Below are 19,307 nucleotides of genomic sequence, written 5' to 3' on the forward strand. Positions count from 1 at the left end.
TCAGGGTACCCTCGGAACCGTTAGCAGCTTATTTGGGGTTCCTTTAACAAGAAGATCAGTAATGGTAGAAAAACATATCTGGCGCCATAACAGATTTATAGAATGGGGAACGTGGTTGGAGGAAGTTTTTTCTCCCTCTGATACAAGTCTAGAACCTGGAGCCGTCCAATGAAACAACAGTGGGAGATTCAGGAAAGACTAAAGGAAGCATTTTTCCACAGTGCACTGGCAGTTTATGGAATTCACTTACAGAAAGGCAGAGCAAAGGCCACCAACAAAGATGGCTTCAAACTGCCCTCTATGAATTTGCCTATCAGTGGGCCGCTAGTCATGAGGGCTGCATGTTACCCTCAGGAACAGAGGAAGCCTTCTCCGAGTACCACTTGCTGGCTGGGGCAACACAAATGGGACAGTGATGTTGTGCTCATGTCCTGCTTGTGGGCCTCCCAAGGCTACTGTGGTGCAGAGGACACGAGATTAGGTGAGCCTTTGGTCTGATCCAGCAAGGGTCTTCTGATGATGACAGCTTGCCTACCGATATTACCAATCTCCTCGTATAATATGCATTACCTAGTGCACTATTCCTTTATACAGAATAACAATAAGCCCCCCAAGGCCTGCCCAATGCATTGCATGGAATGCAGAAAGCTGCCTCACACCAGCTCACTGTTACAGGTAGGTAGCCGTGTTGGTCTGGCGTAGTCGAAACAAAATAATTTTCTTTTTCTTCCAGTAGCACCTTAGAGACCAACTAAGTTTGTCATTGGTTTGAGCTTTCGTGTGCATGCACACGTCTTCAGATACACTGAAACAGAAGTCACCAGGTGCTTATATATAGTGAGAGAGTGGGGATATATAAGAAGAAGTGTGCATGCACACGAAAGCTCATACTAATGACAAACTTAGTTGGTCTCTAAGGTGCTATTGGAAGAAAAAGGAAATTATTTTGTTTCGACCAGCTCACTGTATTTGCAGTATTGTCTGTTTCGACCGGCAGCAACTCATTTGACCAGGCATAGGCAAACTCGGCCCTCCAGATGTTTTGGGACTACAACTCCCATCACTCCTAGCTAACATGACCAGTGGTCAGGGATGATGGGAGTTGTAGTCCCAAAACATCTGGAGGGCTGAGTTTGCCCATGCCTGCATTTGACAGACATCTTTCCCACTGCCTGCTCTCTCATCTGTTCAACTGTAGACGCCAAGGTTCAGACTCGGGAACTCCTGCACGCAAGGCATGTGTTCTACCCACCAAGCATGTTCTATGGCCATGCAGCCTAGAACATGCCCTGGAGGAGTTTAGGGGACAGGTGCAGGCAGGTGTTCTCTTGGCCAGCAAACTGAAAATGGTTCCGTAAAAAGGCAGGAAGGCTGGTTTAGAGGACAGATCGAAGGTTGTGCAACACCGACTCCCTTGTCCCGGGACTCCCGGGACTCGCCAGTTCAGTAAGATCCTGTCTGGGTCCCACCAAAGTTTAGTGAAGGATGTCAGGTCGAGGAGAAGCAGAAGAGGTTACTCACCCCAGTTTAAAGCCAATTCAGTTTCATAAGCAAAAGTTAAAGGGGGGTAATAGGAGTTGGTATATATATATGTACAAACTTTTCACGTAAAGGTATCAGGGAGGAAAATCAGTTTCACAAGGGAAATAGGGAAGTTGCTTCAATTCAAGCCACTGGGTTACAAGCAAACAAGGATATTGGCGTTCAAATGTATGCACAGCTCTCATCTCCTGCCAAACTCATCACCATATTGTGCATCTCCCCTCATCTTAAGTATATTTTAAAAATTCCCCAGAAAAGTAACGAACCGTTAAAGTACAGCTTGGTATCCAAGTGGATGTGCTTCGTTGGCAAAAGTGACCACAAAAAGGCATTCATAAAACTGAAGCTGGCATGAGACAGCAGCTGACAGAAGCAGTACATTTATTTGCCTTCAGGGTTTAGGGACTTTGTCAGAACATCAAAGCAGGTATGTGTGTTGCAAACAAAAGAAAACCAACAGCCTGTGAGCTAGCCCAGAAAGCTTATTAAGGTAAGACACTAGTGTATATCCCGCCCCAAAAGCCCACCTTGACTTAAATGCGGCTGCTCACAGCCAGTCAATTCTGCACACAAAAAGCTTATTCTGTAGCAAATAACGTGTGTGTAGAAAATGCCACTGCAAAGAATGGAAGTGTTGGCAGGTACAGCAGAAATTCAGTTACAGACTAGGAGTCTTCGTGAGACCAGGACTCACAGGACACAAATCACCTCAACAGCTGGTGTTGCTGAGCAGATCTTGCTGGTCCCCCAACTCCCATAATCCCCAGCCAGAATGGCCAATGGTCAAGGTTGACGGGAGTTACAGTCCAATGAAATTTATTGGCATTAGTTGGGAAAAGATGCAATATGGGGCCAACTCTGCCATCCTGGCTCTCAGCCAGCGCCAGATCCATTAAGGTCGGAGGTGGCAATCATGGTCTTCAACCTTGCAATGCCATGTGTGATGCAAGAGTGCTGCCCAGAGTCCTCTACGCTCGCCGCCAACCATGCCTCCATCTCTCCATGAATGACCGTTTACACGGCTTCTTCCCAACGGCAGGCAGGCAGAGTTTATGCTGCGAATATCCCCTCACCGTGAACACCTTTAACCTCCACCCCACTGAAGGCAAGCAAAGCAAGATGGGAGCTGTGCGTCACAAGGGCATACCGGCCGTTCTTTTAACTGCAGGAAGAAATTAAAGAGCTCGGACTCTCCAGTGTGTTGCCTGTTAAGTCTCTGGCTACTCAAGTGCAACTGTGCATGGCAGAAGCTTTTGTGTTCGTAAGGCAGACACTAAATCGGAATTAAGTGCCTTGGACAGACTTCTGTAAGTGCTGAGAGGTGCCATATGAGTGCAGCTGGGATCTCACTGAAGCAGAAAGCTAAAACCTGTGGTCTACCTCGGCCCTCTGCTATATAGGAGGCATGCTAGGAAGATACCAGCCTCAATATCATCCCAGTAGCTACATATTGGGGTGCTCTCAACACCGCTTGGTAGCGCAACTCTTAGACCAGGGGTCAGTAAGGTTTACCTTGGGCTGGGCCAGTTCACTCCAGTGGAGATCCCTCCGCGGGCCGGATCGCGTGTGTGCCTGCGATTTACGGCATCTGCACAGACGTGATTTACGGCATCCGGGTCTATGCAGACATGATTCCCGCTGCTGCTGAAGTGAGTCCCCAGGCGGTTCGGTTCAGGGGCAGCTCCCCGTGGGCCGCTTGTGGCCCACGGGCCTTAGGTTGCCGACCCCCGTCTTAAGACTTTCTCTTTACTCTCCTGCCACAGTATGAAGACCATGAAAATAACACGAGACATCTTTTTCTCAATATTTGAATCTCGATCGAAGAAGAATCCACTCATAAATTATTAGTACAGTGGTACCTCGACTTACGAACGACTCGACAACCGAATTTTTCGACTTATGAATGGGGCATCCGAACGGAAACCGCGGCGGTTTTAGATAGGGTTTTTTCAGCTTACAAATTTTTAGATGGGGTTGCTTCGACTTACGAATTTTTCCGTTTCCAATGCATTCCTATGGGAAATTGAGTTTCCAATGGCGCTTTTCGACTTACGAATTTTTCGACCTTTGAAGGTGCCTTCGGAACGGATTAAATTCGTAAGTCGAGGCACCACTGGTGTATAATTGCACACTACCTACATTTTACCACACAGGTAATGTTGCATGTGTGCGTTCTCTTCACATTTTGTTTACCTCATATGGAAATAGACGTGGACTGGAATCTTGTTTTATTTAACTTCGTTAGCTCGGTGATTAGGCCCTTTGGGGGGGGGGAGGAAATGTGATGTAGACCGGAACTACGTCTGAACGTTGAGTAACTCTTTGATTTATGCGCAGATTCTTCCTTCTATCAAGATTCAAATATATAAATGTTCATTCAGAAAAAGGTGGCTCCTGTTATTTTCGTGGTTGTTTAGATTTCTAAGTGTCTAACGGTTGCCCTGGTGACACTATCTCTTGCCACATTGCATTTCGCTATGCTATCACCACCTTCCCTGTTGTGTTGTTATGGTATAAAGACAAGAACAGAAACAGCCTCTCTCTCTCAAACACATTCACACTGTGAGTTTCACAGAAAGGTTGCTTCATCAGTGCGCACACAGCACTACATGAATCTCATTCCATTAAAAAAAAAACCAACCCAACCACAACCATCAGCTTGTTCTCCCTTCTCCCTCCTCAAACTCACATTTTCCTTGAAAGCTTGGGTGTAACGCCTTAATCCTCAGGGCCAATTGGCACCCTATATCTGAGTCCCATGCACTGCTCTGGTTCACCAGAAGCGGCTTAGTCATGCTGGCCACATAACCCAGAAGCTGTCTGCGAACAAATGCCGGCTCCCTCGGCCAGCAAAGCGAGATGAGCGCCGCAACCCCAGTTGTCCGTGACTAGACCTAATGGTCAGGGGTACCTTTACCTTTACCCAAGTCCAACAAGATATAGAGACACTTGCTCCCCCTTCACCCTTTGCTTACGTTTATCTCACCCTTTGCTTACGTTTATCTCTCCTTCACCTCCCCTTATTGTCTTTCCCACTATTAAAAATTAAGACAGGTAAGCTCCCTTGATGTTTGCTGTACTCCATCATCTACCAACCCCAACCAGCATGGACCAATGGCCAGGGACTATGGGATTTCCCTGCTGCAAACTTACTGAAGATCACAACATTTTAGGATAAACAAAAGTCATTTTCTACTCCCTACAGCCCGACTTGTCAGTCATCTCCAATTGAAAGCCTCATTTCGGAACCACGTATTTCTACCCATTCTCAACACACCAAACTCATATATTTGTTATCAATCAGGGCATAACATGCAAGTGATTTTTTTAAAGGGTATGTCTTAGGGTCAAGGGGTTACGTAACAAACAGGGGAATTTAGGCTCTAGACTTTAAAAAGATGTTTCGAATAGGCACATATATTTGAAATCATCCTGTTGAGAGATCGCAAGCAAGTTTTCAAAAACGGAATAAATTTGATGGTGTCGCCATTCTAACCTCAGGTCTCTTGGACACCTAGCCCAGCACACTTGGATAAGTCTACTCAGTTCCACCCCCCTCAGAGGAGTCAGGGATGGTGGCCAAGAAGAGGACCTTTTCTGTGGCGACTCCTAGCCTATGGAAATCCCTCCGCAGAGAGGTGTGTCTTTCATCTTAACTTGTACAACTTTCACCGTATGGTGAAGACACACCTCAGCTGTTGAAAATGAATGTATTTGGCTTCCTGGGACCACCTCTTTGGCCGAATTTATATCGTTCTGCTCCTTCTGTAATGGTTTCATCAGTTTTTATTTCTGTTGTATTTTCTACAGCTGTAAACCATCCCAGGACCTTATGGTGATGGGCAGGTAAAAAAAATCTTACAAATAAATGCTGCTCAGCTCCTTTACATCAATTTGGTTATAATTTGGTGGCATCAATTTGGTAGTAAGAATTGAGCTGTGATTTCGACTAGAGTATTTCAGCTCTTTCCTAGGCTATTAAGATGTGGAGCTAATTCTCCTGCACATACTCCGGAAAAGGTAATAAAATGGGACAGCGCTGAATGCCTCAAGTCAGGTCTAGAAAATAACTTGGCCACATATCATCATGATGCCCAGAAACTTGAGAAGTGTTTGAGGGCCAGCCGGAACTTAAAACAATTTAATGCCAGTACTAAGCACCAATGAATTGGTTGGTTCCAACACCTGGTCTCGGGTGTTGAGGCCAAAAGATGTAGGAGTTTTTAATTCGAAATTAAAGTCTAGGCAGCTAGTAGAGACCAGACAAGCGTAAGAGGCCACAGCAAAGAATTATACCAACCAGCCACCGCTCAGACTTACCCAGCGCCTCAGCTGTCGAGAAGGTGAGCAGGATACAAAAATTGACACAGGAAAAGGAAAATAAAAGAAGTCAAAACCAGTGTTCTAGATCTCCTAGTGTTTAGATACATCATTAGCAGATTGTAGAGAAGCAAAATGACCCCGTTCATGCCAAAGGTTTCTTTCCTTCTTTCACATTCCAAAGTTCCTAAGGTCAAAGTGCTAAATTTCCACCCAAACAAAATCCTGCTGTACTCAAGCTGGTTTTAATTTTTTTAGCTTTGTTAGAACTTCCGGTTTCTTTCGTCTCAGCAGCTGGTCGTTTGAACATTTGCATGACGCAACTTGATGAATTCGACGGGGAACCAGGGGAAAAGTTAGATTTGTGATTAAGAGGTCTATTGAAATTGGACACCCCCATTTTTAAAGTCATGGTTTGGAGTATCAGGAGTTGCCTGTTCCCGACTCCATTTCTCCGCTTCCGGGTTCAGCCCACTCTATGCCATGGTTTCCTGTAACAAACAAATCAGGCCAACTGTGGATAGCGCTAGCATCTAAACTGTCATTTGAAAAGCACGGTTTGAAGCGGTTTTGCAACCGATGGTTTCAAATCATAGGTTGGAGGTTAGGCGCTAACCATAGTTTGCCCAATTCAGGTGTCAGGGCACAATACGATTAGAAGAAAACTGAAAACAAGAGAAAACTGGTGTATAGGAAAGGACATTACTAAAACACTACTGTTCCTCCAAATCATTTTTTGGAGGATAATCTCAATTGACCCTTTTTACACCACTTAAGGAGCCCCCACATCCTTCTGTGCACATGTTAAGACAGGGAAGGGTGTGTTTACTGTAAGCACAAAACTCAAATTATGCAACTGGAACGTCTTATGCAAATTTGTATACATCTGCTTAGTTTAAATCGCTGCACAATTTTCATGTTTAGACAAGTGTGTGTGTGTGTGTGTGTGTCTTTCTATGTAGATTACTGAAGAAAAATATGATAGAAAAATATGAAATCAGAGTAATAAAAATCACTGCATGACTAATGAAATCATCACATATTTTAAAGCAAAGACTGGTAAGCACATCCACGGGTTCTTCTCTCCAACCTTGAAAAAAGCACATTATTGTGACCTTAAAAATACATATGTGCTACAGAAGATCCACACTCCAGCAGTGTGACACAGCGGTGTGTGACTTCTGTAGATACTTGCGTCATACAAGTAATCTCAATATAGCAGACGAATTTCCCAAACGTGACAAAATATCCTAATTTAATTCTGTGCCCCACAGGATCTGCAGTCCCTCCGTAATTCAGCCCTCAAGCTCCTCCTAGTTGTTTTTAAAATGGATATACTGTATAAAGAGCTAAAATCTTTTAATGCTAAAATCTGTTAATCTGTTAAAATATATTTTAATGCTAAAATCTGTTAGATGAAATAGTTGTCTTTGAGATAAGCAAGCGCCTACGGAACAGAAATATCTAGAGACCAACAATCAGTGACAACCCATCTTATTCTAAGATCAAAATCATCATGTGAATTTCAGGATTACCTTTTGCTGCTGAAAGTGGTTTGCCATTTTTAAATATACCATTTACTGATGGGTTGGGCTATCAAACTGTTAATAAGCCAATGTTATGTTACACATTTTCAAAAATGGTTGCAAAAAATCGTTGAAGTAACGGACGCAATGTTTTCTAACTGGAAATGGTATTTAGCTATAGATACAGGCCCAAGGCGAATGAAAGGCTTGCTGAGCTGTTGAAAAACAAGTATCAAAATAGACACAAATATAATATAGTGTAGAAGACCATGGTGAGCTGTAATAAATTCCCAACCTGTAATGGGAAATTCGCTTTTCTTAAGAAATCTGGTTAAGAAATCTTTCACATTTCATACACTCAGTTCAGAATCCTGGGTCTTTGTACATAAATCTCACCACCACCTTATGGCTTTTGTGTAATCTTAATTTTTAAACTGGTAGCAAAATTAAAATTTGAAATGCCTGCACACCCAAAAACATTTTACTGAACTGGAAAACAGAGAGAATGCATCAGACAAATCCAACGCGATTTTTTAGTCACTTAAAATGAAGTGATGCAATCAAGCTTTACTCTCAAGGGCTATCGATACCTTTAACATCCAAGGACACTTCCACTCAACGGTTTATTGTGGAACTTAGTGCTGCTACTGCATGCAAGTTTTCCGAAATGTCCACACAATCTTGTCCTCATCAAATTGCCACCCAATCTATCCCACCATCCAGATTTACAATTTCGTTTGTATTTGTTTTTTAAAAAATAATAATGGATTTTCAGTGGAAACAGTAAATGGGGATCAAATGGGAATATGGGATTAAATTGTGACGCATGCGTGGACAGCAGAACTCACAATAAAGTGCCCACAACCCAAACCATTTTCCAGTATGGCTTTGTCCTGTTTTACCATGAGAAAAATGTAAAAGTACTGACATTGCACCTTCACTCTAATAAAACAGGGAGTTTCAGCAGTTGTGCCTCTCGTTTTGTTTTGTTTTGTTTGTAACATTTTTATCGTAAGCTGCGTTGGGAGAGCTTGCCCCAAAAGTTGGTGGAGGCACTGCTAGTAGTAGAGGGAACCTGGTCACATCAAAAAACCAAGTTAAAGCAGCTTGTGTGTGGACCACTGTATAAATTCCCCCCTTGCATATTTTCCATACACGTGGATGGACAAACAGAAGGGACAGATTTCCACTCTATAGGACCCACCGTGCGTGTACAGATATGCCAGACAAAGAGACTACAAGAAACAAGAGGTAGCTGGACAAAGTAGAAAACGTAGTTTCCAAATTTCAGCAAGGTTACATCTCGACAGCACAAGACACGTGGTGTGCAATCAGTGGACTAGGGGGACAAGGCTAGTACCCTACATGTTTCCGGTAAATCAGAGTATTAACGCCTTGTGCATCCTCCCCAAAGCCCATCCCATCATCCTAAGGTCCACAGAATGGAAGATGGGCAAGTTCCCCAAGGACGTGCTCTATGGGGAGCTGGCTCCAGGCACCAGGCCCGTTGGCAGACCAACTATGCACTACAAAGATGTCCGCAAATGGGACATGAAGGCTGGCAACATCAACCTCATCATGTGGGAATCCCCTGCAGAAGTCTCCAGTGCCTGGAGACAGTCAGTCAGGTCTTGCATCCACGGCAGCGACCAGAGGAGGAATGACTGCTAGGATGGAGCAAGGAGAGAGAAGAAACACCACGATGCAGCTACAGCAGAACAACTGGATGCTTTGTCTGGCCCCATCCTCAACGAAAACATGTCTGGCCCATATCAGTCTCTACAGCCACAGCAGGTGCTGTAATACAGTGGTACCTCTAGTTATGAACTCAATTCATTCCGGAGGTCCGTTCTTAACCTGAAACTGTTCTTAACTAGAGGCGTGCTTTTGCTTGCTGCCGCTGCGCCGCCGGCACACAATTTCCGTTCTCATCCTGGGGCAAAGTTCTCAACTCGAGGTAACGCTTCCAGGTTAGCGGAGTTTGTAACCTGAAGTGTTTGTAACCTGAGGCGTTTGTAACTCAAGGTACCACTGTATTCCAACCGTTTGACTTCACCCCCAAAAGGCACACTCCTCCATTGTCTCCTGAGACAGGCAAGAGGTGAACTTTGATGGTCAAGAGCAGTTATCCTGCTCTCAGTGCCACACACCAACCCTGCGGTGGACTTAGCATTTGCAAGAGACTGTTCAGAACAGTGTCTGAGCGTTATGAAAGTGCTTCTCTTCTCTATTCCTGCTGTGTCTCCAGCATTGCCTGGGAGCACAAGACATAATAGGGGGACCGATTTTACAGGATGAAGGGGTTATGGTGTTGGACAGGTAGACAGACAGACAGACAGACAGACAGACAGACACACACACACACACACACACACACACACACACACAAACACATACTCGCACCAGAACTCTGGACGAATATTGAAATTATTTCAGTGTGAAGGCCGATGCACTTACACAGTGATTAAAATGCATTGGTGGGAGGAAGTAGTCCTACTGCTGACCCAAACTTCCTCCTACTCAGCACAAATAAATGCGTATCACGACAGTCAACGCGACAGCAGTTAAGTGTGGGAGTTCTGCTGTTTAGGGATGGAATTAACAATGGATGGGAACAAACAACATTCCCCAATTTACTTGCCATAAGGCAGCTCGCTTCCCAGTTAATTTTTGCAGTGTTATAAACCACTTGAGCGCAATGCATATTCCATGCGCAGGGCAAGCTGATCCTGCATCAAACCCTCTCCAACTGTGGCTCAGGGCCTCAACTGGGATAGCGGCAGTGGAAGAGAGAGGTTGCAAGTCCTAGCAATCCCACACTGAGAGGGACGCTGTCCAGCAGAGCTGCCACGTAAGGAGCGAAGCCTTTGAGCCTTGCTGTAAATTCTCCTGTTCACCCCTGGCAATCCTGAAAGAGCGTCCCTTTGGCCTGAAGAACAGAGAGGGCGTAAACAGTATGCAGCAGGCTATATCTCGGTGCGAGGTCTAGATCACATTTACACCATACATTTAAAGTGAATTTCTCACCCTGCACCTTAGGAAACCTGGTACTTGTAGTTCAAAGCACACAGCTACAATTCCCAGGACCATCAACAAACTACAGTTCCCATGATTCCGGGGGTGGAGGAGCCACTTGCTTCAAATGTGTGTTAAATGTAAGGGGTGGACGTGAGCCTAATAAGTTTAGAACGGGGTTCAGCTTCGTAAAAATTTCTCCAGGGTGGATGGAGACTCTGATTGGCATTCGCCTATCCAGCCCCGTCAATGGAAGCCCTGTGCAAGGCCTTTTATGGGGCTTTGTCCCCCCACTGGCTTGGGATGTGTGTCAGAAAAATCCCCCAGAACAGTGCAAAGGGGGAGGAGAGGGTGGGAGACTATTCCATCTTTCAAAAAGACATACCATGTTTCTCCAAAAATAAGACACCGTCCCATATTTATTTTTCTAAAAAACAACCCAGTGGCTTATTTTCAGGGGATGTCTTATTTTTTATTACGCGTCCAGCCTTGCCTCTTCCTTGGGGCCCTCCAGAACTGCGCCTATCACTATGTCTTATTTTTGGGGTATGGCTTATACTGTGCAAATGCTTAGAAATCCTGCTATGGCTTATTTTATTGGTATCTCTTATTTTAGGAGAAACAGGGTACTTGTGCAGATGAAATGGCAAGAAGACCACAATGTTTAATTCTACCCTAAATTTTGTGTGTGTGTGTGTCAAAAACTTATCAATACATCCAAATTATTATTTACGCACAGTCATAGAAACACAGCTTTTTGTTGCAATAAAAACAAACAAACAGGAAATTCAGGGCAGCCACACATCAAGCGAGTAAGGAAAACCTCGGGGAGAAATTTACCTTTCTTTGCTTTCTTCTGTAGTTTCAGTGTGTCTGAAGATTTCTTTTTAATCTCCTGGCGGGCTTTCTTGTATTCTAGAGAGAGAAAGAGAGAAGGCGGGAAACACAGTCTGAATATCAACACATTTGACATCTATGCTACGGCATGCTTTGTAAAAATAAACAAATAGATCTGGCTATGCCTGATGATGCTAAGAGCTGAGAGAATGGCATGCAGTGTTTGAGAAAGCAATTTAAGCTACTGTTGTTTGTTTATGCATGCTAATGCATTCACTAATATTTAGCGCAAAAGCAGTATGTAAAAAGGGAAGGGAAGAGCAGGAAAATATTAATATTATTTATTAAATTTGTATATTGCCCTTCAACCAAAGATCCCAGGGTAGTTCACAACAGAAAAATACAAAATGAGAATACAAAATACGTAATAAAACAAAAACCAAACCAATAACCCGCCTCCCACGTTAATCAGCCAAATGCCTGGCTAAAGAGAAAAGTTTTCATCTGGTGCCTAAAGATGTGCAATGAAGGTGCCTGGCAAGCCATCCTGGGGAGAGCATTCCACAGATGGGGAGCCACTGCAGAGAAGGCCCGTTCTCGTGTTGCCACCCTCCAGACCTCTCGTAAAGGAGGCACATAAAGGAGGGCCTCAGAAGATGATCTCGGGATCCGGGTAGGTTCATATGGAAAGAGGCAGTCGTTGAGGTAGTGCAGTCCTGAGCCATTTAAGGCTTTATAGGTCAAAACCAGCACTTTGAATTGGGCCTGGAAATCAATTGGCAGCCGGTGCAGGTGAGCCAGGATTGGCGTCACTTAGAATCATAGAATCATAGAGTTGGAAGAGACCACAAGGGCCATCCAGTCCAACCCCCTGCTAAGCAGGAAACACCATCAAAGCATTCTTGACATATGGCTGTCTTGCCCCAGTGATGAGCGATGTCACAACAACCCACCCAATGGGGGCCTCAATATAAGCCAAGTACTCCTGTTTGATTACTCGTGAGGAGGAGGAGGTGTGGGCTGAGTCAGAACCTGCTCGTAGCCCTGCTTAACCTGCACCTCAAACGCCCTTCACCACCCCCTGCAGTTTAGAATGTAAAATATGCAACACAAGCAAGGTTAAAACTACAACATTTATGAAACAACTTAGGAGCCAGCCTTAGGGTCCCTTGGAGGTGAATGCACAGTATTTCTGACCTCCCTTTCTGTGGGCAGCCTGGCAACGTGTGGGGGACAGCTGAGGACCCTAGGCTCCTTTGTTTCCCTGACACCCCCCTCAACTCCTCCCCAAAACCAGAGGCAGAATCTTAACCAGCTTAAGAGGCAGCATGGTTACTCCCTTTCCACTGAAGGCAATGGGAAGGAACAAAATAAATTAAAATGGGGGAGGATACAGCTCCCCACTTTCTGGTTTCATATGTTTTGTGCTATTTTATGCATTGTGACTTACCGTTATTTTTTATTGATTATAGTTTAGTAATGCTTTATTGTAATTTTTAAGTGTAAACTGTTTAATTATTATCTGCTGGTATTTAATTTTACTGCTTCCTATTATATTCCAATGGGATTGTTGAATGTTGCTTTATTTTGATGTCCAGTAAGTTGTTTATTTTAAAGCTACGCTTTTATTATGACTTCTTGTATTGGATCATATTGTTATTAGGTGGGTGAACTTTGCCGTCTGTTTTGTTGTTGTTTCTTCAGCTTTGTAAACCGCCTTGTCCGGATAGTAATAAAGAAAGGTGGTATACAAATGAAAATCATAGAATCATAGAGTTGGAAGAGACCACAAGGGCCATCCAGTCCAACCCCCTCCCGAGCAGGAAACACCATCAAAGCATTCTTGACATATGCCTGTCAAGCCTCTGCTTAAAGACCTCCAAAGAAGGAGACTCCACCACACTCCTTGGCAGCAAATTCCACTGTTGAACAGCTCTTACTGTCAGGAAGTTCTTCCTAATGTTTAGGTGGAATCTTCTTTCTTGTAGTTTGAATCCATTGCTCCGTGTCCGCTTCTCTGGAGCAGCAGAAAACAACCTTTCTCCCTCCTCTATATGGCATCCTTTAATATATTTGAACATGGCTATCATATCACCCCTTAACCTTCTCTTCTTCAGGCTAAACATGCCCAGCTCCCTAAATGAAATGTCCCGGCCAGCACAAGCTAGCAGGGATTAAGAAAAGGTGGCAGCTCCACCACTAAATCTACCTGCTCTGCCACTGCCTAACCACCAGTTCACCTGTCCTGTTTGAGCAGCAGCAATAGATCAAAACAGCCCGACAGGATGTTCTTAGAGAGAATCAGGTTCTAGTGGTAACCTGTCTTTTATTGTTCTTTCATTTTATTTTAAGAAACCGCGGCTTCCTGTGGTTAATACTACTACAAATGCATCCCTCTGTAGTTAACAGGGCAGAACCGCGGGTTCTAGCCACTGGCAAGGCCGTCTCAAGCAGGTCGGGCGCCCTGGCGCTGAGGCACGGAGATCGCTCCGGCGCCCCCACCCTCGCAGCGCCCCCCTGCCGGCCCGGCGCCCCGCGCCACCGGGACTACATCTAGAGCCGGGCCTGGCCACTGGAACTCCGCAAAGTCCCAAATTCTGGTTGTACTTTCTTCTCAGCACTTGAGGCTGCATTTAAGCACACACAAAACATTAAAGAGGTTGCAAGCAATACTTAGCCTTGTGGCCTGAAATCTGCATAAAATGAACACAACACTTTCTCTTTTTTAGAAGTGGCGGCTTCTATCAAATCTTCACATTTGGATCCTCTTCATCCATGGTTAAGAAACTGAGGTGCAGAACTGCGTGATCCCTCCTCTGAAGTCCTTTCCAGCTTAGGAAAAAATGGCATGCCTCCTGCATTACTTTAACAGCGTTAAGTAAGAGTGTTAAGGCTACCCTTGGCACCTACTCAACCAGGACTTGAAAGTCAACTCCATTAAACCATGGTTTCAAACCCATATTAAAAACGGAAACTGTGGTTAGACCTAACCATGTTTATAACCCTGGAGCTAACATGACGCTTAATCGTGGTTGCAGAAGGACAGGGGGAATTTGCTTAAGGGATGGAAGGAGATGCAAGCAAAGGAGCGTGCGATTCTCGCATCCCATTCCTGATTTCTTAGTGCTGGCTCGTGCATAACCCTGGTTGTACCTGCATCATCCCATAAGTGGCCATCGCCACCTCGCGTGACCAGATTCTTGAATACACAGCACAAAAAGTAAACATTTGCAAAGTCATATTTTAAAACCTGCATCGTTCAGCAGCATCTTGTCCGTGGCTCCCTTTCCATATAACTTACCTTTTGCATGGTCTTTATCCAGTTGATTGGCTACTTTCTTCCATTCTTCCATCTGCTCTTGAAGTGGGTTTATCAGGCAGTCTATTAAAGCACTAATTTTGTTGAGAAAACACAAAGAGGAATCAAATCCTGCAAAAGGGGGGGGGATCAACCTGAATCTACCCTAAGCCAGATACATGGATGCCCAGAAACCCCCTCAATATCCATGAGCTGCGCTTACCCATTCATAAAATTATTTTGAAGTGTTCTCAACAGCCCTTCATGCTAGACTGTGCATTATTATTGCCTCCATACTGCAGGTGGCATGAGAAGTGTAGGGCTGGCCATTGGGTGTCTGGGCAGTGGGAGTCTCCATTTCATAGCCAAATCTTCCAGCGCAACTGTAGCTCTCAGACTCCCTCGAGAGTTACCAGATACAGGAGAAAGCCCAATAAAATAATTTGCTTTTGCAGCAACTTCCCAAGTTCTCAGCTTTGGAACCGATCCCCCTTTGGCGTCCCTCATTCACTGCTGAGCTACAGTTCATGCCAGGACTAGGAATTCCTGGTGTGTAAAGAGGGTTTTGCCAGCAAGCCTGTTTTCCCCCCCCAGGGTGGGCAGTAAAATCTCCCTCTCCCACAAAGCCCGGTTTGTTTGATGGGAGAAAAGGAAAGGGTGTTCCCAGCAACCGAAAGTCAGAGGTTAGCTGGAAGCCAGCCCCAGCAAACAACTTAATGTGGTCCTGAATGAAAAGGGTTGTGTAGCAATTACATCTTGACCAAAGTCCAGGAGCTAATAATGAAGGGCTCTTTCCAAGCTCACTGGCATGCATTAACTCACCTTGAGAACTGCCTGAGTTTGGACTCTATGCTTCTGTGTCTCATGCACATTCTGGTCAGAGCAGAGCCAATTTCTCTTGTAGCACCTGAAAGAAGGAAGTGGTCTTATTTAGAAAAAGCTGGCAAGAAAGGTTTTCGACACACACACGTATCCCCAAGTGGTGCATGGGAATAATAAAAGCAGTGGGTTTAACTCAGAATGGACCCACTGAAATTAATGGGCCTAATTCAGTCATGTTCATTCATTTCAATGGGTCTAATTTTGAGTAAAAACCACCCCATATTTCAAACACAGATTAAACCATGGCTAGAAGTCTTCTCAGATACCTTGATACAAATTTCTGAACCATGCCTAGGAAATTGATTGTTACTTGTTACATTTTTTTTCACCGATTTGCACAACAAAAAAATTTTTTCAAAGCAATTTAACAAAGATATAATACAAACTGACAAAATTCATTTAAAACCAGAATACTGCAATGTTAAATGCAAAGTTCCTAAAAGGACCCTCCAACACCAAAGTAAAAAAGAATGAATGGAACAAGAAGAGTCCTCAACGGTGGCTAGTCCTGAATGCCAGCGTCTAAATCACCTGTGGGGAATCTTTGGCTCTCCAGATGTTTCTGAACTACCATCAACCCTGGCCGCTGGCCACGCTTGTTAGGGCTGATGGGAGCTGTAGTTCAGCACCATCTGGCAGGTTGTAGGCTCCCTATACCCAGGGTAAATCATAGAATCGTAGAGTTGGAAGGGACTCCAGGGGTCATCTGGTCCAACCCCCTGCAATACAGGAATCTCAGCTAAAGCATCCATGACAGGTGGCCACCCAACCTCTGCTTAAAAACCTCCAAGGAAGGAGAGTCCACCACCTCCCGAGGGAGACCGTTCCATTGTCAAACAGCACTTACTGTCAGAAAGTTCTTCCTGATGCTTACAGAATTGATGGCTCTGGGGCAAATTTGGGCAGAACTTACTCTTTCGTTTAAAAAAATGATAGCCTGGCCCCTGGGGCGTCTGTTGCGCAGGGGTGGGTTTTCGTTTGGCATGGGTGGCAGAAGCAATAAAAGAAATGAGAACCCATGAAATGATAAAATGACTAAAAGCAGCCATCAAGCATAAAAAGGGAGAGAGAGAGAGCGCGCAACTCATTCTTCAGAGACTCAATGGAAACACTCTGCCAGAACTAGAGTGTTCCCTAAAATTAAAGGGAGAAATAAATAGTCAGGCAATACTCCCCAGGAAATGTGTTCCGCAACTGTGACGCTGTATCAATAGCCTCAAAGAACTGAACCGCAAGCTATCAATTTATAAGGGTGCCCTCAATTGGCGACTGTCATTCAGTGGTTGTCTAGAGAGGGAACAATAGCACACTACTCTGCTTTTCAGCGCAAAGGAGAGAAACAAAGGAGGCTGGGAACACAGGCAACTTAGCTTGGACATTATGTGATAAGGCTAGACACTCTAGATCTTGTGCAGGATCTTGCAAAAAAAGGGGGGGGGACAACAAGCACACATATCCTAGACTCTTGACTTTGTGAACCCATACTACCGCTTTTTCAACCAGTACCAGGCAACTCACTTATTACCTTTCAGTAAAGACTAAAACAGAGCAAAACACTTCAGGTTTCCCGCCCCCACCTTAAAAGAATAAATGGCAAAGCATATTTTGGATTTGCCAGGGGTCAAAGGATAATGGATGCTCCAGCCCACTAGTAGATATTGTATCTCTGCTCAAAGGCAGAGATGTCCAATGTCAATTCCTGCTGCAAGGGAACTGCAAAAGGTTCCACGCTATGCGTTGCTTGCCACAGATGCCCGCCTCCACGGTGGTCCACTAATTTCGGTTAGCCGTGGTGACCAGTGATTTGTGGTTGGGAAGGAGGCACACAGGGCTGCTTTCTTAGTCCCCACCAAAAAAACCTGAGCCCTTGACAACTTTGTGACGCAGCCAAGTTCTGTACCGTGAAACCTGCAAATCATTTCCCGCAGAACATTTGACTCGCCAGTAGATGGTGCTGTTTATAAAGAACACAACTTGAGAAGCGCCTGGCTGGATCACAGTTGCAACCCAGCACTCTCGTTTCCGACAGGGAAAAAGCCAGATGTCCTTGAGGGAAACTCATGGAGCTATGAAGACAAGCCATTCCTTCTTGTTTGCCCTTCGCATCCGATAATTAAGCAAAGCATTGCCTCTGAAGTTTGGAGATTCCATCAGCAGCTACTGTGGCCGATGGTCATTGACCGAACCCTTTCCTCCATGAATTTGCCTTGTCCTGTTTGGAAGCCAACTATACCAAGGACATAAGAAGAGCCACAGTACTGGATCAGACCAGAGGCCTACTGAAGTCCAGCATCATGCTCTCACAGAGGCAGGCCAGGTACCTATGGGAACCCCATGAGCAAGAGAAATGAGCACAGCCGCGCCATTGCAACCCGCAATTCCTAGCAACTGGGCTCCGATAGAAGAGTGACCACACTAGCGCTTGGGGGGCTATTGCATGTGATTCCAGGGTGGAATCCCAACGGGAGAAGTTGGCATACTTCCACGGATGAGACAAGGCAGCTGACACAATATATTAAATGCTCTCATTCAAGGTTAGGAACCCAAAAAACATATGACCAAAAAACAAAACAAAACCCTGAGGTGTTTTTGAGGCTGCTGTAGTAAATGGGGATTCTATGCGTGAGAGACACACACAAATAAAACAAGATAAAACAAAGTCACGGCCCGCTACCTGAATTCCACCCCTGACATAATTTATGCGCAGTGAGGTCATGCTGTTGGCATGAACACCAACATAGGCGGCCAAGAAAAATAAGTGCCGGAACTCACGATGAAGCTGGGCAACTCGGGGCAGCCCTGAAAAGGTGCCGGTTTAACAAGGGATTGTTGAGTATTGCTTTATTTGATGTAAGTTGATTATTTTAAAGTTACGCCTTTATTATGACTTTTTGTTTTCGGTATCGGACCAGATTGCTATTAGTTGGGTGGGTCTTTGCTGTCTATTCTTTTGTTTCCTCAGCTTCTAAAACGCCTCATATACAAAGGCGGTATACAAATTAAAAGTGAAATGCTGAAAACTAAGGCAAGCTGCCTCCCTAGCTGGTTTGGGGGTCACCCCTGGTTCTGGCGCAGGTCAAATAAATGTGTCCTCGCCGCCCCCCGTTCCCTTAGATTCGGGCAGGTGGCTAGGGCAGCTCGGAGGGGTCCTCGTGCAAACGTGCATGTGTGCCATGGTAGAGGCCTGGCTGGAAAGCTTACAGCCCACTGCCATTACACGAAAGAGGGACTGAAGAAAAGCAAATACGAATTGGCCACACCCATTTGCTTGACCAATGGCGGCTAGGAGTCGCCGTAGACCTAAAAAAGTGTAGACTCACACACGGCGGCCAACCTCCCATTTCGAAATGTTCGTTTTGGGCTTCTCAGAAGTACGTAAAGGCCAGAAGCGGGCAGGGGGAGCAACAGCCTGCAATGGCGCCCACCTGAGAGGTGCCAGGAAAGTGCGCTTTGGATGGGAAAGAAGTACCGGCTCCAGATCTATTATTCTCCATTTTTAAAAAAGCACCAGTGTGGCTTTATCTGGAACACAAGCGTCAAACAGAGGCAAAATTCACGTGAGAGGGAGTAGCTTTGCCCTTCTACAGCCTCCTTTGCGTTCAAGAGGCTACTGCCATCTTGAAACACAGCGGGACATTAATGGGCACACAGGCAGGTGACCCACCAAAGGGGGAAAGCGGTGCTTGCTTGTACGTGCTCACCCTGAATAGGCTGTTCCAAATGAGCAGGCATCTGCCGCAGCTCGGAACAGGGGGGGCCGGAAGGAGGGGAAAGCCTAATTCTTTTGTCAAAGCGTATTTGCCGCAACAGAGAGGCTTTGCATCCATTTGAAAGCTAATGTTGTCAAGGACCTAATTGAGACTCAGGAGGAGGGGGGGGAGGAGGAG

The 19,307-nt window shown here is 45.2% G+C and overlaps 1 protein-coding gene across 14 annotated transcripts in view; it reads right to left on the reverse strand.

Annotated features, from left to right (window-relative positions):
- Positions 1-19,307, reverse strand: part of MTSS1 (MTSS I-BAR domain containing 1) — a 144,262-nt gene that overhangs the window by 20,202 nt on the left and 104,753 nt on the right. For all 14 annotated transcript variants that reach the window (XM_088676402.1, XM_088676401.1, XM_035124947.3 and 11 more), the window contains exons 4-6: positions 15,361-15,445; positions 14,542-14,633; positions 11,244-11,318 (exon numbers count right to left, since the gene is read on the reverse strand). In XM_088676402.1, the coding sequence (XP_088532528.1) occupies positions 11,244-11,318; positions 14,542-14,633; positions 15,361-15,445 (252 nt within the window). The remainder of the gene's footprint in view (positions 1-11,243; positions 11,319-14,541; positions 14,634-15,360; positions 15,446-19,307) is intronic.

The sequence above is a fragment of the Zootoca vivipara genome, chromosome 8, assembly GCF_965207765.1.
Source record: "Zootoca vivipara chromosome 8, rZooViv2.hap1.1, whole genome shotgun sequence".
Lineage (NCBI taxonomy): Eukaryota > Metazoa > Chordata > Lepidosauria > Squamata > Lacertidae > Zootoca > Zootoca vivipara.